The sequence below is a fragment of the Halichoeres trimaculatus genome, unplaced genomic scaffold (assembly GCF_033239565.1).
Source record: "Halichoeres trimaculatus isolate MK-OKI-2021-1 unplaced genomic scaffold, fHalTri1.1 fHalTri1_scaffold_4, whole genome shotgun sequence".
Classification (NCBI taxonomy): domain Eukaryota; kingdom Metazoa; phylum Chordata; class Actinopteri; order Labriformes; family Labridae; genus Halichoeres; species Halichoeres trimaculatus.
Window position 1 is genome coordinate 36,359,764 of NW_027437182.1, and position 23,322 is coordinate 36,383,085.

General features: G+C 39.2%; 1 protein-coding gene across 1 annotated transcript in view; it reads left to right on the forward strand.

Annotated features, from left to right (window-relative positions):
- The window catches only part of LOC141788590 (uncharacterized), a 110,833-nt gene that overhangs the window by 13,983 nt on the left and 73,528 nt on the right, over nt 1–23,322 (forward strand). The window contains exons 4-7 of the mRNA XM_074667480.1: nt 483–551; nt 952–1,051; nt 11,912–12,050; nt 21,045–21,110. Coding sequence (XP_074523581.1) covers nt 483–551; nt 952–1,051; nt 11,912–12,050; nt 21,045–21,110 — 374 coding nt within the window. The remainder of the gene's footprint in view (nt 1–482; nt 552–951; nt 1,052–11,911; nt 12,051–21,044; nt 21,111–23,322) is intronic.

Sequence of the window (23,322 nt, forward strand, 5' to 3'; positions counted from 1 at the left end):
GAGTTGAATTTTCATAGGCAAAATACAAGTTCAAATTCAATTAAAAAAATAATTCAATTAAAAAAATAGATTCAATTTCAAAACATTAAATTCCATTTCACACCATGCTTTTTCAAATTCAATTTTTTAATTCAAATTCAGTTTCTGATGGCACATGGCGCTTGTGACGGGGATATTTTGGCTTCAAACCCGTACATTGGTAAATGGCGGAGCCACGCTGTCCGCTCTATATGCACTCTATGGTTGTTCCTAGTAATGTTTTCCCAGGAACTAAAAGTTCCTGGAACTTCTGGTTGAAAAACAACTTAAGTAAGACTTTAAACTGATCATTTCTATTCACACTTTTCACTCCAATTAATCCTTATGTGAGTACTTGGATCTGAGTGTGTGGGCGTGCTTCTTCTGTCATACACTGAATAATGAATGCCATGAGTCAACAGCTGTTCTGTTAACACCTTCCTTTCTAATCTTTTTTTATTCAGGCTTTACTTATCTACCTGTTTGTGGAGCTTCTTCAGAAATGTCAGGTTGTGCAGCTGGAATCTCTGAAGGTAAGCAGCCGAAAACAATTTGTGCCTGCTCTCATTTTAAAGGTTTAAAAATCAGGGAATGCTTTGAGCTCGGTAATTGAAGGTTTCAGTAAATGAAACATTTAAAGGGAAGGTAAAGCACTTTCAGTCACACCATAAAGTTAAATAGCTGGTCCTCCATGCTTCATTTCTTTTGATTGAAGCAGATGGCAGTGAAATGAAGGACCAGTGATTGCAACAAGTGTGTTAACCTCAGCTTACATTATAATAGGGTTTATACATAGGACATTTTGGGACTTGTGTTTATTTATTTGCTCATCATATGATGAACTTGATCTGTCATGGTAAAACAACCACTGATATAAATACCAGGAGATTACTCCATTCTGAATTTTATAACTTGATTGATGTTTGATCTCAGACAGGGGTGGCAGAGTGTATTGTAATGGACCAGGTTGGTATGGAGGATCCAGTCCACACAGAAGAAGAGGACGATGATGAAAGTGAAAATGCAGAAGCAGGTAACAAATCTATTTGTTAAAAGTTCACTGAAATGATTTATCTGTGTCACTGTTTAAAAAACTCACACTATAACCCACTAAGCAAAGAGGCATTCAAAGGACGGCCTTACAACGTCATTTTTAGACCTCCAATTTTGGTTTCCTGAAGGTGCAGACTGTTACTCCAGACTACGCCTTTTTCTGACATCTACCAAACGTCCATTTATGACGTCCACAGTACCCTCGTACAAAAGCTACCCAAAAAAAGAAAAAGCTTTGTGCATGTCAGGACTTGAACCAGCATCCTTGCAGTTCCCAAACCAAGTCTTAATGAACTGAGCCATTGTCACTGCTGATGCCACTTCAGTCGTTTTCTGCATTCTCATTGTTTTGATCTTCCTTTTAGTTCCCGTGTAAAACTGTAGTCCAGTTTCTAAAGGTGGCAGACTCTTCCTGTTCATTTTCCTGTAGCTTTGTTTAAGTTTCTCAGCAGGAGATGGTAACTTAATTCAGACAAAGGCGTTGTGCTGTTGAGCCAAATGAAGTTACAGGAAAATTAACCTCTACAGGAAAATGCATCACCATTTCAGAACAGAAACAGACAAAATATTACTTTTATTTAACACTAGGGCTGGGCCAGTACTGGTATCAGAATCAATATTGGGCAGATATTAGCCTTATTTTGAGGTATCGATACTCGTGAAGGCTGCCAATACCAGCAGCTGATACCCAAGGCAAAAGTCTTATGTCGAGTAAGTCCTCCTCACAAGTACTTGGCGCTGCTTTGCAGCAGTTTGACACCAGGACAAATGTGCATCAGCTCCTGACAACGTGAATGAACCAGGGAGAGTTAACAGTTAAACTGTTTTATACTGAATCTAGTGCTGTGCAATATAACGATATATACCGTAGTGCAACATAAAAACATCAACCGTACAAAATATTTCTCCGTCGTTAATATCGTTATTTTGATGTATGAGGCGTTGGTCTGGCTCTGATGCTATGCCAACGGTGATTAATGTTATTGCAGCAGTGCTACTGCTTTGCGGTAGCGTTTTACGTCACCCGCAAGTATCAGTTTACAGCACTGGAAGTGGAGCATGGATGCAACATGGCAGACACGGAGAGCTCAATGGAGAACAGAGGTGAAACAGAGCCCAAAGAAGAGTTGGTGCCAAGAAGAGGGAACCGTAATTCCATGGTTTGGCATTGGTTTGGATTTAAAAAGTCAGACACCGACCAGAAAACAGTAATCTGCAAAACATGCCCCCAACAAGTCATCAGTAGCAACTCGAACACATTAGCTGTGTCCCAATTCAGGGGCTGCAGCCTACGGAGGCTGTAGCCTTCGGAGGACCCGGCCTTTATAGCCTGCGAAGACCGCAAAGGCCGAACTGAATTGAGACGGTCTGGTCTACGAAGCATTTCCTGTTTGTCACCCTCGACGTCACACAGCACCGCCCTCACCTGTCAGGCTTTACATTACTTTTAAACACACGTAAACCAAAACCTCACATTTAAACAGGATGATTTTTACTATCTTTTTATTACTTTGCGTTGTTATTATCATTATTATTATCATCATTTTTATCATTATACCATTTGTATTATTATTATCCCTATTGATAGAGTATAGATCTACCATTTACATGAGAGTAAGGCAACAACGTACATTTTCAACATTTGATCAAGTGCTGGGGGGATGATAAATAAATAAGTATAAAATAAAAGCTGCTGAAATGATTTAATGTCTTTTGTGAATTCCCTGTAAAAAATACATAAATAAATAAATAAAAACTCCAAGTAAGTTTTTTTCCCAAGAGAATTTACATTTATGGACATATTTTTATAAAATAATGAGAAGATTCATAAAGAACTGTTTTTCCACAGTATATTACTTGAAAAGAGCCCAAACAACACATTTTCACACGGAAAAACCAAATATTCTTTCACGTTTTAGAAACACAATCACATAGTTGTTGCCAGAAATCCTTCATATCTGTATAAATCAGGACTCCTTTTGGAGTTCGGCCGTGTCCATCATGTTCGGCATTCATACGCAATGAATCTTGGGATATGTGAGGCTATGAAGGATTCACCAAACCCGTCCTTCGCGGCCCCCGAAACGGAGGACAGATTCGTCGGCCGCATTTGGAGGAGTCTCCGTATTGGGACAGCCTCCGACGCACCGCTGTGACGTAATTGGTCTTCAAATCCAGCCTCCGTAGGCTGCAGCCCCTGAATTGGGACACAGCTACTGAATCTTTTCTACCACTTAAAGACACGCCATGAAGAACTGTATAGAGACAGCATGAGGATGCGACAAAGCACGAACGTTACCTCAAAACCACAAAGTAATGAAAAGAAAAATATACACCAAACAAGTCTAAAAGAGTCGATGACCAAAGGCATCCCATATGACAAGCAGTCCTGCAGACACCGCAAAATTACGGATGCCATTACTAAATTTGTATGTCAAGATATGGCCCCAGTATATACCGTGGAAAAGAAGGGCTTCAGGGCACCGGTCAAAACACTTGACTCCAGGTACAACATGCCAAATCGAAAACACTTAAGTTATGTCCAGCTGCCCTGTATGTACGAAGAATGCCAAGCAATTTTGCTTCTTAAAAAGAATGGCATACTTGATTTTTTTGAAGAACTTTTTATTTTAATATTTTCTCTATATTTTATCCCTTTAAAACAGGTTGTATTCTCAGATATTTTGAACATTATTTGACCACTGGATAATTATGTTTTATTTAAATTAATTTTTTTAATAAATTTTATTTTTTTTTAATAAATTTTATTTTTTTTAAATACAAAACGTGTTTTCTCAATAAATGGAGAAAAGCTAAGAGAAAACTGCGATTTATTTTATTTAATTTAAAGGAAAAATACTCTATCAGGATATATACCATTATCGGGATATAGAATTACCTATATCTGGATATAAAATTTTGTCCATATCGCACAGCACTAATTGCACCTCTTTGGTTTGGCACTTTTGTAAATTTTGTAAAAATAAATCGTAAACCCAAAGAGAGTTGTTTGTGTTTTGTTTAGGACTTAATGGCAGAGTGACTGTGCTGTCTTTGATCAAAATGATCTGTCACTATGGACTGTAATTTTATGTGTCAAAAGTAACAGTGGAATCGGCACTTAGTATCACTGAGTACTCAAGAGGGAGTACTCATACAGGAATTGGTCAGAAGAATGTGGTATTGAACATCCCTGTTTAATACTAATGTCTAAAATTAGACATCCAAAAATGACTTTAAATGTCCTTTGAACATCTGTTTGCACGGTGGAGAGGTACTATGGACGTTCAGTAGACACTGGAAAAAGACGTTATCCAGAGGAACAGTCTGTGCCTTCAGGAGACCAAAATTAGACATCCAAAAATGACGTTGACGGGACGTCCTGTGAACGTCTCTTTGCACATTCACTCCAGCCCAGATGTCCACTTATGTTCAACTTCATATTAACATCCAAGTGGGGTCAAACACTGGACCTAGTTTGAAGATTGTGCAGACATCCAGAATTGGTCTTGGTCTTGGACCAACAGATGCAATAAAGACTTGATTTTATGTGTTTATAAGGAGCTAAACACTAATGTTTAGAAGGAACAGGGCTGTGAAGACTTTAATATCCTCTGTACGTGCATCAGCATGTTGCCCTTGGTGTGGACGAGCAAGCAAACAGCGTGACAAAGCCCACCTTTCATGTTCAAGATAACAAAAGGTGTTTATCTCTTTCAGAAGGCCCGCCAAATACAAGTCAACAAATAATATTTTGATATGCAGTAGTCAAAGGTTAATCTCCCCTGCACACCTGTCTCTTTTTATGATTTGGAGCATCATGTGGTATTCACATGTATTTACCCACTCGGGCCCTCAGGGATGTCAGTCATTATGGAGAAAACCTTTCAAGCATGATTATTGGTGGATTAGTGATGAGGCTTATTCCTGGCTGATCCTGTTATTTACTAATAAAGAGTTGAGCTCTTTCATGTCATGTTTGGATTTGGTAGACACACCTGAACCCGTGCATATTGGCCTATTTCATGTAGAGGCAGTCACGTTACGCATTTGTACTCTAAGTGACATTCAAAGCCTGGCTGCATTGATAAAGAGATGCTGCCAGCAGATCACAAACTGCCCCAGCATGAATCCAAGGAGCCACCAAGCCTTGAGTATTCAGCTGAGCTCTGTCATGACGCCAGTAAAGACCCCTTTAATAATATTAATAAAAATACTTCTCATCTTGAGATGGTCAGTCACAGACGGATGGAGCTCTGAAAACGGAAGGAATACTCCTAATAACAGGTTTACAGACACTAAACCTGGGTGTTAAAGCCATCTGCTGGGTCTCTAAATCATATTATGTTGTCAAGGTATTATTCCTAGAAAAAAAAAAAAAAAAGAATAAAAACGTAACCTTGAAAGAAAGTGGACTACTACACATATTCCCCGAACACAACTTAACTCTTCAGGCTAAATCTGAGAAAAGCTGTGACTGATTTCCTCAGCTTTACTTTGATCTTTTTTTCCCTGTGACAGGATAATTGGTGAAAACTTGAAACCATTTTTGTCCAAGTCCAGTAAGCTAATGTGTAGCCCCCGAGGCAATTAGGCACTCTCTGCTGAAAGCTTCACAAAGGACTTCAACCTGGGTTTCACAGCTGATTATGAATACGTAAACATCATGATGATAGAGGAATATTATTACCTACGAGTTCACTCATTTTGTACAGTTCATTCTGAGATCACCTTTGTTTCTAAGCTAAACAGCTTTGGCTCACTGTAGTAAAGACTGCAGATCTCGTGCTTGGGACAGGGGACATCTAGGGTTAGGTATTATTTCAGTTTTATTGGTCCTGGTTTCTACTGTTTTCTGATCATGATTCCATGACTTTTAGAGAGAAAAAAAAAAACAGAAATTAATATTAAAAGAAGAAAAATTAGCCTGCCCTATTGTTGGGCCATTTCTACTCTTAAAGTGATAATCAGGGATGGAACAAGTTGGGTCCTATCACAAGGTTTAGGGCAGAAATGACCCCTACAGCAGTGTTTTTGTGCAGCAGAAGCCCAGAGTGCTCGCATCAAACACCCCCTCCCTGCTGGTCAGCCGCTTTCCTCTGCACTCAGACGGGGCCATATTTTACTTGACCAAAAACACAAATAAAGGGACTCCCACCGAAAAAATCTGATATGGGTCTGCATTCACGCTTTATTTAGAGAATTTTCAGCGCGTTACTTTCACACAAAAACACCGCTAAATAAGGCTCTAGTTCTCATCGTGTCGTAAAACGGCGCTACCTCCGCTGCAGAGCCACAGCTGGCTACGAGGCGCTCGCCGCCTAGTGTATCAGTCCATGTGCGGCGTGCCAGATATAAACAAACGCAGGTAGTCTGCCAGGACGAAGAGACACGATGAGAACTAGAGCCTTATTCAGCGGTGTTTTTGTGTGAAAGTAACGCGCTGAAAATTCTCTAAATAAAGCGTGAATGCAGACCGATATCAGATTTTTTTAGTGGGAGTCCGTTTATTTGTGTTTTTGGTCAAGTAAAATATGGCCCCGTCTGAGTGCAGAGGAAACCTGCTGAAGAGCAGGGAGGGGGTGTTTGTTGCGTGCTCCCTGGGCTTCTGCTGCACAAAAACACTGCTGTAGGGGTAATGTCTGCCCTAAACCTTGTTATAGGACCCAACTTGTTCCATCCCGGAGTATCACTTTAAGGTGACTCCCAAATGTTAGAAGAGTTTTCATTAATTTCATTAAATGCTACTCTTTCTCAGGAAAATCAAAAACCTAAATGTTTTATATATTTAAAAGAAGAAAAAAGCAAAAACACATTTGAATATGAAACTTAATCAACATGCTTAATTGTGTGTACCTAAATAAGTTTAATCTAATTAGCACAAATCTGTCCACTGCACAAAGACTTTCCTCAAACTCTCCTCTCGCCCTTCAGCTTGAAGGACCTCGGGCTGAAGAGGAGCTAATATCATAGTATATCACAATATATCAGAAATATATTAGAACTATTTCATAATGGGAATATTTAATGTAGTAGATCCACTTTTATATTCGAAGTTTAACTGGACATAGCTGGACCTTGAGTTTACAAAGTAGGTTGCCTCTAAATGCCTCTGATCAAGTCGTTAAAAAACCTAGAGAGCCTTTAAGATGCGACACATCTCAAACAAGTTTTATCTCCTTTTTGATTAAACTCTTCACCTTTTACAGACAGATATATTATAGACAGGGATTTCCGTCCACTTGTGAAGTTGTGCCTTTGTAATCTAATCTAATTAGACTAAGATGCCTCACACTAATAAAAAGTGCATGTGCCAGCCAAACACTTGCTGGTGTGGAGTGCTGCCACCTTTTTTATCTAAACTCAAGCACTGACACAGATGGTTGGACAGGGTGTGTTGGTGTTTTATGTGTGAATGCCCTACTTTTATACAACAGACTTCTGCATTCCCATTAATTTAACATGCTTGTTGGCCATTAATTTAATATGCCTGTTTTGACTATGATATTTAATAATGTACACTCTGCCAGGACCACTCACATCAAAGTTATTACACTATAAACATGCAGTACAATTATGATTGGCTGAGTGGGCCTCCTCTGGAAGCTCCCCCACCTGTTTGTGCAGCATGTATGGAGGCTCAAACCAAACAGACCCCCTGGGTCACTTGAAGAAAGGAGCTGCTGCAACAGCTGTATCATTGTTCAGGTTAAAATAAGCCAGCGCTTCTAAGAAAATCAAAGAGGACCTCTTATGCTGGTTTCCAGCTCACTATTTTTTAATGTGGGACCTTACTTAAGTGGCTTTCTGCAACTTAGGCTACGTTCACACTGCAGTCAAAAGTGACCTGAATCTGATTTTTTGGCTCAAATGTGACCTGTATCTGATTTGTTTCTGACAGTGTGAACAGCACAAGTCGCATTGAATCTGACCTTTTCAAATCAGATTCAGGCCACTTTCAAATGTGGTACATATCACGGTCTGAACAGCCAGGCCGCATTTAATGCGACTTTGACGTCATTCTACAGCAGCAGTTTACCTCAGGGCAAATGTTTTCAAAGTCACTTCATGGAAAGAACACATTTAGAGGTTAATATATAAGTAATTATTAAAACGTTTACCTATGAAACTATGTTTTTTTTTAAATAAAGAGTTTTAGTTATTCATCCAGCTAGAAGCTTGATTAAACAGTGCATAAAAGGATGAGTGATGAGAAACAGTGAGAGCGCACTGGGACATCGACTGGCGTCTCCATTACACACACAATAAAGGATAAAGGTGAATGAATCGTACGTTTGTATTATGATAGCTAACAAATTTAGTTTATTAATACTGCACCGACTTTTTGAATGGATTAATCAGGCTGAAATAACAGTTTACAGGACGCAGAGACACCGATGATCCACTGCTGTCCATCTCATCCCTGCGTATTTGCGCGCTGCTGTACTTTCCTACGAGACAGCGTCAGTCAGAGATCCGTCTGCTCCTGTCTGATCTGCTCTTAGACAAACTACGAAACATCAGAACAGATGAGAAAAAACTATGTTTTTGCCTCTTTGTTCACCTGTTCAGCGCACTACGGCTCTGACATGTAGCAGGGTCAACGGGAGAGACCCCGGTGCAGGAGAGAGTGTCCGCCTTAAGGTTTATAAGAAATAAAATATAGCCGTAATTACTTTAATAAGAGCTCACTCAAGGTGAGCTGCTGTAACATCAGGTTTTGGGTTATGGAAACAAACTTTCCAGCAGTGTGAAGCACAGTTTTGCTCTGTGTTTGTTGCTCCTCATCACACCGTGCTGTGCGAGATGTCATTAATGTTAAACTGATCATGCGTGTCACTTCTGAAGCGTGAGCTGTTCACATCACAGTCTGCAGTCAGGTCACATTTACAGGTGTTATCTGAACAGCTAAACACAAAAAGCGGATTTGAGCAATAAATTGGAATTGAGCATTAAGGGCTGCAGTCTGAATGTAGCCACATATTTACTTTTCAGGGCTCCAGAGTGCGACCAATTCATAACATGTAAGGGTGTGACTAATATTTTTTCTCAAGTGCACTGGCGCTGTCTGACGCTGCCAGGTGAAAACTTTTTTTTTTTTTTCCCCCAAAGGTGCATCATCTCTCTGTGTTCTCCTGTGACCGAACTCACACTCAGGGAAGTGTCATGTTGTGGTCTAAACCAGTAAGCGACAGAGCTTGGGTGGTTCTTTTCCTTTGATTGCCTGTAGTACTGTTCACTCACTGCTCTAAGTTGTATGCACGTTAACAACTCCCAGCTCTGCATGGCGCACGGTGGAGTTGAAGTTGGTGGAGTGATAAAATCGATTCCACTTTTACTGTGATCATTTACCAGTGATTACAGACGTGTTATCATCTAACCTTAGGTTTTATTTGCTGTAATGATGCACATGTCACAACGTAAATATCCCGTAAGTCACGGCAAAAACTTTCAGCTCTATAATTTATATCCACTAGGGGTGTAAATCACCAGTTTCATGACGATACGATACGATATCGATTCTTTGGACAACGATACGATATTTGCCGATATCACAAAGTCTGTCACGATACGATACGATACGATACGATACGATACGATACGATACGATACGATACAATACGATACAATACGATACGATACGATTCAGGGGCCTTCGATTGAAGACGATATAATGTCCTCACTGAACACAATCAGCAACATCTCACCTGAGGCAAGAAAGAAATACAAAACAATTTTGATAGTTTTATTACTGAAATGTGGAACGATGTGCTGACCTTTGGGTATGACAGTTTGTAGAGGATTATAGCCATCTGTATGATCTGATTATGTTTTAAAATTAAAACTGGCTAAATTCAGGTAAGGTGCTTTTTTGCCCCCACAATTACCTTATGGGTCTTACTGTTATACTGTAATATTTGATTATAATATCAAGTAATTATGCAACACTATAATTAAAAACTACTGATTACATAAACTTTATTATTGACCTCCAACATTTGACCATTTTCTATCAAAACAAAAATTTGAAGCTTTGATTTTAATTAAACCCAAACATTTCTATTGTTCAAAATTAGAACTATCAACTTAACGAACTATACATTGATAGTTTTTTTTCCTGTGATGCCTGATAACCACAGTTTTTATGAGTGATCAGACTTTGTTTCACTGTGTAGTAGTCGATGTGGAGGAGGAATGACACTAAGCTCTCGCCGTTTCACTTTTTAACTAATCAGTGCGCTACAAAGTCAAATAATGAGATAACTCACTGCAGTCGTGTGATGATGAACTCCTGTTGTGTGTGCAGCATGCGTCCTCTGCAGTCAGGTCGACCGTATTTTACCCGGATACAGGAGAGCTATCTTTTGATTGGCCGATATGTCGGGCTCCCTTTTAGCTCTGTGATGCTAACAGCGTCTTGCTACATGTTCGCCTACAGCGGTGTGACTCGGTGGGCGCTAAACAGTACATTTAACAGCAGGAGAAATATCAGGTGTGGCGTGTCAGAGAGTGAAAAGGTCCAAATGTGTGTCTCATGCGCTGAGTGAGTGAGGCTCGAGAGGAAACTTCAGAACGACTCGCGGAACGGACGTGCGTGTCCGGTCGGGATTTCAAAATAAGGGCGTACTTTAAAGACCACGATGATGATCGATGTTTAGACTTTCCATCGATGTGATTGGATCATTGCTTAACCAATCGATGTATCGATGTATATCGATGGATCATTACACCCCTAATATCCACATATAAAGTCAGCACCAGCAGAGGTACCCTCTGTCACTCTGTGTGGTATGTATTTACTCTACTCTCCATGGAGATTGTAATGATGATTGGTGAATCGGTGAATTAACTCACACACATAATACACCAGCTGATCATTAATCCTCCTCACGCTCATACAGTTGAAGTGGATCAGTCTGAAAACATACAGTAAAGTCATATCTCCTGTTCAGACCCTCAGAAAGAAACTGAAAACCTTAAAGCAAACAACCCACTATTAAAAAACAGTAGCACTTAGCACAATAGGGCCCATTGTTTTGACACATTACATCAGCTCACACCTGCGTCAGCTGATGAGAAGGAAGGTGATCGTCAGCGTTTTCTCAAACTCTGATACAGAGACATCATGTTGAAGCAGGACAAACACACTGAAACTGGCAGTTTGACACTGTTTTTATGAAACCTAACAGACTTTAACTTTGTTTCATTAAGACGGCTGTATATCAGAGTTAAAAGCGCTGGGATGATGTGCTTTTCTCTGGATTCGATTCATTTACAACTTTTGGTGTGCCCATTAGATTTAAATTGCAGTCTGTCTTTGATAGTTTGCAATTTTTAGCTTGTTTTTTTTAACTCCAGACTAAGTGAAATGTTGAATAATGTCTTCAGACTATATCTGGAGCCATACTTTCCCAAAAATCGCACATCACATGTGAGCCAGTTTTAAGATTTATACAGGGAATCTGACATCTCTACTTTTTTCCAATCCAGCTTTTAACAAAGACTGATTAACTGACTTGTTAAATAAACCTTTTCTATGATATATTAGTTATTTAAAAGTTATGTACTACTTTATGACAGTACCTCCCGTGCCCTGATGCATAAAGAGACTGATGCGTCTTTGGCCGACCTGTACTTCACATTACCCAGCAAAAACTCGCTGTGAGTTCTTCAGAGCTGTTTCATGTATATTTATCCCATATTATCAGCACCAGGCATGCAGAAACTGAACATTTTGTGCCGAGTACATGGATGATTAGTGTCTTTTTTTTCTCTGGAGTTTGCAGAAGTTTGGGGTTCAGTGAACAGCTGTGCACACTTGTATGTCTGTGTTTTCCAGATACAGGTTTATTACAGCCAGATGCCGTACCTGTACACCACCAAGAAGACAGCCTGCAGCCCAACCTTCATCTGCTCGGCCACCTCTTCCTTTCCTGGCACATGAGCCACGCCTTCAACTGCATCCTCCTCTTCCAGTTGTAAGTCACCAAACAGGAGATGAGCCCAAAAATAACTGAATCTTTGCAACATTTACCAGTCATACAGTAAATTACACCAAGTAGCTGCGGGTGGATGTTTTTTTTTTTTTTTTTTTTAAGTATGTTTTTTCTCCCAGTCCCTGATAGCTGTGCTCCAATATCTGGTCTTCTTACAAAAACCATACAAACAATAGCCTGAGAAAACACATACGTCTCCTCCCTACTAAACTTTGTCAGCTGGTGTGGTGTTGTCACAAAGACTAAGATGTGCCATAAATCAATCTGGTTCTGCCTATCCTGATTGGGAAGCTAAGAAGTAGCATTTAATAACCTGTAACCTGTAGGCCTGTCACAATAACAAATTTTGCTGGACGATAATTTTCCAAAATATTATTGCTGATAAACTATATTATTGTCAATATTATTTTGATTTTTTTTCTATTTTTTCATTGATGTAATTATGATAAATGGGATGATAAAGTGAGTACACACAACAATTTCTTAAGAGTATTTAACTGTAATTAAAAGGTCAGGATCTTTTAAATAAAATAAATCAAAAAAAAATTAAAATAAATTTAACAAACAAGAAAGAGAAAAAAAATGATGTGAAATGGACTCTCTTTTCGAAAAAAAATACATGTCAATGAAAATAATTAATACTAATCAAAAACAATAAAACATAGACCCTGTCTCTGAAGAAAAAAACGGAACTCCAAAAAAAACAAAACAAAGAAAAACCAACAATAATAAAAACTATAGCCTAAATAAAAGGGAGTTTATACAGTTCCTGAATTGTTTGTAACATGTACTTTTTCCCTGTCAATCCGTACTGTCTGTCAAACATTTATAACATTTCTGGCTTTCAACCGTATTGAAGGGCTGCATTTCTTTGCCAATGTAGCTGTCTTTGAGCGCCCACCATTTGGCGCTTTTATTTTTATTTACTTTGCAGACCAAAAGCCTCAGTAAGAGCGGATTGTCAAAGAACAAGGCTCCGCTGCACCTCCCCTTCTTCTTCTTCTTCGTCGCCACTATTTTCAAACAAATGCGACATATCAGCTCGTTGGTGTTCATGATCTCACACTTTGTTCATTCTGATAAAAAACAAAATATTCCCACACTGGGACTGTGGCAGGCGGCTTAAGAACCATTTCTTTCGTGCCATCACTCATATTAGCGTGTGTTTCCTCCTTACCCCTCAGGACGCTCGCTTCAGCTCTCTCCATGTGTACGCACATGCAGCCCCAAAGATCGCATTTTTGACAGATGCTCACTGCGCTATAAATCTGCTAAATCCGCTATAGAATTATGCACCCCGATGTTAGGAAAGAAAGACGTAGTGAGACATCTTCTCATTCAGCCTCTTTGGTGGAAAGAGAGGAGGAAAACAAACATGCATGCACGTATCAGTTTATCAAGGCTGGCAAACTTACCGAGGACGTTTTTATTTATCGTTCAGTAAATTGATTTATTGATTACCGTGACAGGCCTTGTGAACTGTAATATTGGTACTAATAATCTCATTTTTAAGTGCATATTACAATCAGGCATATATCTGGAAGGTAGTGTTTTTCAAGATCACTGTCTAATTCTTCACAGCCCCTTTAAGACAAAATGAATGGCCCTGGATGATCTGACCAGGAAGCTGAGAAATATTATTTAGGATTAACTTTTTTTTTTTGCTGATAATCACAATTTAAATCACAATCAGGCAAATCACTTAGAAAGTCATCACAGGAACTTTAGATAAATAAATCATGATGATGAATGATCGTGATCTCAATATTGATCAGAATCATTGTGATAATCCTTTTGGCCATGATAGTGCAGCATGATAGTGCAGCCCTGGAAAAGTTGTTGTCAATAGAGCCTGAGTATCAGATTCATGTCTCAGTCGTCCTTGAAGTTCAGACTTAATTTCACTGACTTCTCCATCTTTGACATGTTTGGTCTCCAAGTCTGAGCCAGATATTTATAAAGTATGATCACTGCAGCGACTGCTGTTACCAGGCACTTTTTATCTTTAATGTTGACAGCTTGTTCATTTCAATTTGCCATTAAATGCTGAACCTGGAGACTGTGTTGACTGGTGGATGCAGTGATGTCTCATTATGTGAGAACATACGCAGCAAAGTCACTTCTTTTAAGAAGAAAAAGTTCATTATTTCAGCATCAAATGCTTTTCATTTTAAAAGAACTCATGGGATATTTCCTATCATGGAAGTCAATTATTATCATTATTTTTTTGAGGAATGATTTCTTTACCATATCTGCCGTACACCAGTTTCTCCTGTGTGTTGGACCTAATGGTCAGAATAATGTCAGAGAAAAGATTCCTCACAGGTACATGTGAAAAATACCCAGAAGTCACTGAAACAGTGTCCTTCATGTATGGAGCTAAGCACGTTTGTGTTTTTGTATGATAAAATCTATGTGCAGTACTGACAGGGCTATGTGTCTATGTGTGTGTGTCTCTGTGGGCACACAGCAAAGGGACAGGACTCTCACCGCTGATGGTGGAAGGTCTTGTTATCAGTGTGCGAGCAGCTCTGTAACACCTGGCCAATCAATACCTCCCCCATTGTGTTCAAGGAGGCTTAGTGGTCGATCAATACCTGAGCTCAACTACACACACACACACAAATACTGCATGAAACCTGACCTGCATGTTTTACCCTTGGCACCCCGCGGTCCTTGCATGCTGTCCTACAAGAAGAGCAGTTGTAAAAATTCATAATGACGCACTGATGCCATGTAAAGGGAGTGTAGGTATACTGAGTGTGTAGGTCAGAAATATCACAACATGTCTGTGTGAAATCATTCTACATAATTTACCATGCGTATTCAAGTTCATGTTCAAAATGCAATTTTAAATCCCTTGGGTTTAAAAGATAACATTTAAAACTAATTTCATTTCTTGATCTTATCTCACAGTCAGCAACAGCTACATGAGAGCAAACAGACAGAGGAGAACCTGAGAAAGTAATTGAATACATGTATAACACTGAAAACACCTTAAAATCAAAATTTCAGAAAGTGTTCATGTCTTCTTTTTACAGGGTTCCCGCGGATCCTTGAAAAGTCTTAAAAGGCATTAAATTCATAATTCTAAAAATAAGGCCTGAATTGGCATTAAAAAGTCTTAAATCCAAATTTCAAAAGTCTTAAAAATTTGAACACATTGGTAAGATTTATGTTAGTTTGAAGTAAAAAAAATATTAAGTAACGTTTATCTATTTTTCTAAATAATTTCCTGATTTACTCTCGTGGCAACATCGCGTATTTACAATAGCCGAACTAACAAAACAGTGATGTGGTTGCACCAGAAGCTTTTAAAACAGATGCATGTCTTGGTTCTACCTAGGGTGCCTGGAGATAGAAAAAAATGAGGAAAAATTGGCAAAAAAAATCCAAAAGTGGCTTAGGAAAATTGATTATGGCAGCAAAATTGAGAATTAAATTTGAAATTAAATTTCAAAAACCATGTGAAAATTCCAAAAATGGTTGTGACAGTGGCCCCAGATGAATGGGTGCAAAATAGGCATAAAGTTGCAAAAATGGGGTTAAAAAAAGGTACAAAGTGATATTGTATGTAAAATAAACATTGGGTCAAAATTGCCACTAACCCAGGTAATTCATGTGGTGTTACTGTTTGTTAGTTTTGTTTGTTTCAATTGTGGTTCGTTGTCGACTTGTTTTTAAATTTGATTTCCAACGTCATTAAAAAAGTCTTAAAAAGTCTTAAATTTAACTTGCCTTGAGCTGTAGGAACCCTGTTTTAGTAAAAATTGACTTATCAGACTCAACATCTAACCTCCAAGTCTAGATATATTTAAAAAAATTTTTTTTTTTAGCCAGCCTGGGTGTGTGTGCTTCAGGCACTTGATTTTAAATACAGTATTCCACATGGAAGCATTGCCAGGCCTCTTCTTTTTTCACTTTACATGCTTCTTCTTGGTATATCATTGTGCTTCACCTCGTCATCTATTATTTACAGTGGGAGGAAAAAGTAAGTACACCCTTTGTAATTTGTACATTTCTGCCTAGATTGGTCATGAAATGTGGTCTGATCTTAACTCAAATCACCAGAATGAGTAAACAGTGTCTGCCTAAACTGATACAACCCAAACAATTACTTGCTATCATGTTATTGGCCATTAGATGTTCACATTCACAAGAAAGGGAGGAATAAGTAAGTACACCCCCCTGGCTAAGGATCCTCTAAGAGCTAGTTAGTCAAATTTATGAGTCAAGTGTGAGTCAACCTGAAGTTCAATTACTGAGGTGTTGCTTAATACTGCCTGCCCACTGGAAAACACACACCAGTTCTGAGTTGTTTCTTGATGAGGGGCACTGTCTGATGTGCACCATGCCTTGCTCAGAAGAACTCTGTGAAGACCTAAGATCAAGAATTGTTGATTTACGTAAAGCTGGAAAAGATTACAAATCCATCTCTAAAAGTCTTGATGTACACAAATCCATGGTGAGAAAAATAGTCTACAAATGGAGACAGTTGGGCACTGTTGTTTCTCTTCCAAGGAGTGGTCGCCCTGTAAAGATGACTCCAAGGGCACAGTGCAGGATCCTCAATGAGGTAAAAAAAAAGAACCCTAGAGTTTCAGCGAAAGACTTAAAGAAATCACTGGAACATGCCAACATCTCTGTTGACACATCTACAATACGCAAAACTTTAAACAAAAATGGGTTTCATGGGAGAACACCACGCAGGAAGCCATTGCTGTCTAAAAAGAACATCGCTGCACGTTTGAAGTTTGCAAAAAAAGCATTTAGATGCTTCACAGCATCACTCTGTGGAGTGATGAAACCAAAGTTGAATTGTTTGGTGGGAACACCCAACGTCATGTGTGGAGGAAAAATGGAACAGCACACCATCATCAATCTGTCAGACAGTTGAAGCTCAGAGGAGGATGGGTGCTGTAATAGGACAACAACCCAAAGCACAGAAGCAAATCAACTTTAGAATGGTTTCAGAAGAATAAAACAAATGTTCAGGAATGGCCCAGTCAAAGTCCTGACCCAAACCCAATTGAGATGCTGTGGCATGACCTCAAGAAAGCAGTTCACGGCAGACATCCCAAGAATCTTGCAGAAGTTGTTGAAGTTATTGCTGCCAAAGGAGGGTCAACCAGCTATTGAATCCAAGGGTGTACTTACTTATTCCCCCCTGTCTGGTGAATGTTTACATCTTATAGCTAATAAAAAATGATAACATGTTATTGTTTGGGTTGTATTAGTTTCAGCAGACACTGTTTACTCATTCTTGTGATTTAAGTTAAGATCAGACCACATTTTATGACCAATTTTGGCAGAAATGTAAAAATTTACAAAGGGTGTATTTACTTTTTCCTCCCACTGTACATGCTGATGACAGTCAGCTCTACATATCTGTCTTATTATTGACCTAGAAGCTTCAGTCCCATGTTTGATGTTTCACAGACATCGATGTGTAGATCTTAGACTGTAGAATGCATGAACGTAGTCTGTGATGTCATTGTCTGTTTCTGATTAAGGCTGAGTCCAAAACTTCAGTTCTTCTATGTCACTGACAGAAACGTTTCAGTTGTACAGAGTATCAAAACATGCCTCATCTTTTGATGCTACATTTTGGTACCAGGGTGGCTGTAACGTTACACGTGGCTGCACCACGCAGGTTGTTGCCAACTTATCAGCTCTGTCGATGTATTTAGCAACATTTCAGACCCCTCTAGCATCTTTATTTTTGACAAAGAGAAACAACTACCTACAAATCTGGCAACTTTTATGGAGTTTGGAGACTGGTGTGCAAGCATGTATGGCTCTTAAGCACACTGCTCCTCAATGAGCTGCGCTGAGCCCCTCCCCTATCCAAAACACTCAGACGGACCAGTCCTCCCTCATGCAGCTGCTCCTCTTGGAGTACGCTCACACTGGTCATCTGTGCCTGAAGTCCAGTTCATTTAGCCAGTATGACCACAAGTGTGGCATGCTCAGGCCCGATTTAATCAACTCAACTCAACTCAAACTTTATTTACAGAGCACATTTAAAACAACCAAAGTCGACCAAAGTGCTGTACAAACACAAACAACACATATGGCTTGAAATATCTAAAACATAAGCAAAAGTCTGTACTCATTAAAATACATTAAAACACATAAAACACATTAAAAAAAAGAAAAAAAAGTGCACTCAACTTTGATTAAAAGCCAGGGAGAAGAGGTGAGTCTTTAAAAATGATTTAAAAACCTCAACTGGGCTGGCGGAGCGGATATGCTCAGGCAGACTGTTCCAGAGCCGAGGAGCAGCCGCCATGAAGGCCCGGTCACCTTTAGTTCTAAGTTTTGTTTTTGGGGGGACCAATAGCACCTGCCCCGAAGATCTCAATGTCCTGGCCGGGACATAAAGATCCAGAAGCTAGGCCATAAAGACCTTTAGAAACAAGCAATAAAATTTTAAAATCAATTCTAAAAGCAACTGGTAGCCAGTGCAGGGAAGCCAGGACAAGAGATATATGGTCAAATTTGCGCTTTCCAGTAAGACGGGCAGCAGCATTCTGCACCAGCTGCAGGCGGTGCAGGAGGGACTGGTCTAAGCCATAATAAAGAGAATTGCAGTAATCCAACTTCAAACTGATAAAAGCATGGACCACGGTCTCCAACTGTTTTTGTGGTAGGTACCCCTTGACTTTTGATAAAATCCTTAGATGATAAAAACTATTTTTGACAACGGCGTCAATCTGGTGGTCAAGTTTTAATTTGTCAAATATTACACCAAGGTTTCTGGCCGAAGACCGGACATAAGCTGCAAGAGGGCCCAGAAAACCATCTTAAAAAGCAGTAGGATCACAACCAAACATTACAATTTTAGTCAGATTTACTTCTGTGCTTTGGCCCCACAGAGTTGAGCTTTAGCGTGGTACATCTCATGCATGAACACAAACAGGCGGGCAGCGTGTATGACCCATGACCTATATCATTTTTGGCGGTCCCAACCCCAAATAAAGGACGAGGGTTGTTAGTTTGACATAAAAATCAGAAGAAAGTTTATTTACAGTTATTAACACATTTAAGGTGCACTCAGTTCATACTGATCTGTCACTTGTTTGCAACTGTCCTTTTGCACAGGTAATTATTAGTTGTATATTTCTTTTTGTAAGAAACCTGCTCAGAGTGTAAAAATACTACAGCTAAAAAATTAAGACTCGAGACTTGCACTGCAAAAACTGAATTCTTATCAAGTGTTTTTGTCTTTTTTTCAGCAGAAAATTCCTTTTTAAACTCAATATGAGCCAAATTCACATGACCAATCCAGAAAAATGTCTTGTTTAAAGTTATTTAAGGACAAAAATGAGGTCTGAATTGCTCGTAACCAGTAAAAAAATCTGCCAATGGAACAAGAGAAAAGTTACTTGTATTAAGACATTATTCTAGTCTCAAGGAAATTTTCAAGCAATTTTTTCTTGTTCCATAAGCAAATTTTTTTTACTGGTTACAAGCGATTCAAACCCCATTTTTGTACTCTGATAACTAGAAACAAGGCATTTTTCTGGATTGATAAGTTGAAAGTGGCTCATATCGAGTATAATAAGACAATTTTTACTTAAAAAAGACAAAACACTTGATAAGATTTCAGTTTTTTGCAGTATGCACCATGATGTGCAATTTGATTTTCTTTTTGTTGAAACTGACATTATAGAATTGGTGTCGAAAAAAGTATCGTTCAGGAACCGGTATTGAAGTGAAGGTATCGGTACCAGTGTCAAAACTTTCTGAACGACGCACAGCCTTATCCTTGATGCAGAGTAATGAAGTCAGTGATCAGCAGTGGCCATATTGGAAACGCTGACTCAACTGGCGGGCTTTGAGCCTCCTTTCTAACAGCCAGAGGGCAGCAGAGCTGTTAGTCATGTAAGCTGTGCCCCTGATTGGACAAACTTGTGATCTTAATATCTTTTAAACCGATGAGTTGGAAAACAAACGTCACTCCCGTGCAGTGTGTGCTGATAGTGTAAGAAGTGATTCAGACCCAAACCTGTGTTTGCACCAGGCTGTAAAAAGTTTTGTATTGCAATTGATTTTTTTTTTTTTTTTTTGCGTGGTGTCTTTGTGGTCCCCAAACGTTCTGCAGCAACATTTTTTAAAACTGAAAGAGGTTGAAAAATGAAATCCTGTCTGTCAGATCAAAGCAGCTAGAAACAGAGTCCACTCACTGCCTGGATGTTTGAGGAAGCAAGTCCAACATAAACATGCAGAAACTCAAAGCTCATGTATTCAGTTTACTGTTTAGTTGTGTCATAATACTGGTCTCTGTCTCATGGAGGTGACACATCTCAGGTTTTGATTTTTCTTTTCTATATCTCTAGATCTCAGGGAGGAAATCTCACTGAGTAGGTGTGGAACAACACTTTTCTGTCAGGAGAAACTGTTAATGGATTTGGACTCTCACTATCCAACGGTTGAGAGATTACACAGGCTTAAAGTTAGAAGGAACAAGAACAGATGTTGAGCTACGAAAACTTGCCTTGTCATTCTCTCTGGATCAAAGCCGACAGTAAGAAAAACACTATTTCTAATGTTCAAACACATCCTGCTCTTTTGTGAAGGTACAGCATTTTGGAAGCAGATTTCTGGCACAGTTAGTCAGAGAGAGGAGCTTAAGGAAGGTACAAAAAGCCAAAAAAAAAAAAAAAAAAACATTTGCTTTAAGTATCCCCCAAAGGCAACTTTTGTTTTGAGCAAATGTAAAATAGCAAAGTTGTGAAGGATCAAGGCACAGCGCTGAAAACAAGAAAGGATTTTAAATTTTAATCTCTGAGCTGCTCATAGCCTCAGGCGCTATGATGAGGCAACATCCTCGCATTCAATACGGCGAGGGAGCTTTCAGCGTGACAGTGGATGATGACCAGTCAGGAACTAATACCCAACAACCTGTCTCTCTCTGTTTATTTACCTCTTCATCTCTTTTCTCCCCCACTCCTCCTCTTCTCTCTCCTCCAGCATTTCCATTGGAATCAGTTACGTCTTAGCCGGCAGTGAGGCCTACGCAGCTCTGCTGAACGTCAGGTAGGCCTGCTGCTGCACACACACTAACAAAGACCTGTGGTGTTAAAGGGTGAATGGTCCGTTTGGGGAAGTGTGTTTTCAGTCTGCATAAGCTCACCATCTAGGCCTGTCAGGATAACAAATTTGACTAGACGATAATTTTCCAAAATATTATTGCCAATAAACAATATTATTGTCAATATTTTTTTTTTTCATTTTTTTCATTGATGTAATTATGATAAATGGGATAATAAAGTGAGTACACCATATTAGAAGCAAGAAACTTTAATTTCTTAAGAGTATTTAGCTGTAATTAAAAGGTCAGGATCTTTTAAACAAAATAAATTAAACAAAACATATAATAAATTTAACAAACAAGAAAGACAAAAAAATACAATGAAAATGAAATGGACTCTCTTTTAGAAAAAAATACATGTCAATGAAAATAATTAATACTAATCAAAAACAATAAAACATAGACCCTGTCTTTAAAAAAAAAAAAATGAAACTCCAAAAAAAAAACAATAAAAACTATAACCTAAATAAAAGGTGGTTGATACAGTTCCTGAATTGTTTGTAACATGTTCTTTTTCCCAGTCAATCCGTACTGTCTGTCAAACATTTTGAACATTTCTGGCTTTCAACCGTATTGAAGGGCTGCATTTCTTTGGCAATGTAGCTGTCTTTGAGCGCTCACCATTTGGTGCTTTTATTTCTATTTACTTTGCCGACCAAAAGCCTCAGTAAGAGCGGATTGTCAAAGAACAAGGCTCCTCTGCACCTCCCCTTCTTCTTCTTCTTCGTCGCCACTATTTTCAAACAAATGCGACATATCAGCTCGTTGGTGTTCATGAGCTCACACATCGTTCATTCTGATAAAAAACAAAATATTCCCACACTGGGACTGTGGCAGGCGACTTAGGAACCGTATCTTTGGTGCCATCACCCATATTAGCGTGTGTTTCCTCCTTACCCCTTAGGACGCTCGCTTCAGCTCTCTCTGTGTGTAAGCGCGAAGAGCCCCGTCTTCACCACAAAGATTGCAATTTGACAGATGCTCACTCTGCTATAAATCCACTAAATCCACTATAGAACCTATGCACCCCGATGTTAGGAAAGATAGACGTAGTGAGCCATCTTCTCATTCAGCCTCTTTGGTGGAAAGAGAGGAGGAAAACAAACATGCATGCACGTATCAGTTTATCAAGGCTGGCAAACTTACCGAGGACGTTTTTATTTATCGTTCGGTTAATTGATTTATTGATTATCGTGACAGGCCTATCACCATCAAATATTCGGTTGAATTTCAGAAACTGAGGCCAACCTGATTGGCGGTAGACGCCCACTTCTCTGTGAGGCTTTTGAACTTTCAGCATTCACACACACACAGCAGAGAATTTTTCTCAGGCGAATTCTTTCCATTATCAGACCGTGAGGATTTAATTATTGCTCATTTCTTCGATAGATGACTCAGCCTCATCTAAAAGTTCAATCTCTGCTAATGACGACTAAAAGAATAATTAGCCACAGGTCTCATCATCTGTCACTCACTTCACTTAACGCTGTAGTCCCTGCTGTCAAACGGGAAAAGTGGCCTAATTGGCCGACACGAGTCAGCGTGCCTAAATGCATCAGTGTTCTTCTAAATTAATTCTTTAATTTATTATTATTTATTCATGTTACCTTAATTCAGGCCCTTTTTGTCTGTGATTTCAAACTCTGGGAAATGACTTTGATTGAAGACAAAATTTCTCTCTGGAGGAGTGAACTCACATCTGTTTTTTTCATATTTTGTCATGAAGAAGGTCTTGAGATGGAGCCACATCAATAAGTTGTCTGTAAGCAGCTCAGAGGATTTCAGCTCCGTGATCAGACCTTCTTGTGAAGCTGGTGTAAGGGCAGTCCTTTGAAAAATGAATAATGGAAAGATCATTTATAGAAATTGTGCATTAATGCATTGCTACGTCTGGGCGGGGATGAAGTCCATTAGCTTATACAAACACACACATGAAGTCACATGGCACACACACACACACAACCTTGGACTCAACGCCTTCTTTGGCTCCGTTACAGTTCAGCTGCAGAGGGTTGATGAGCACGTGCCTGAGTAAGGCTGCGTGCGCGCCCCCCTGTGGCTGAGCAGTGACATTTGTGCAAGCCTTTGAGTTTTTGTCTGCTGTTACCATGTGCTTATACGCTGAGGTGTTTTTTTTTCTTCCTTGATCATAAACTA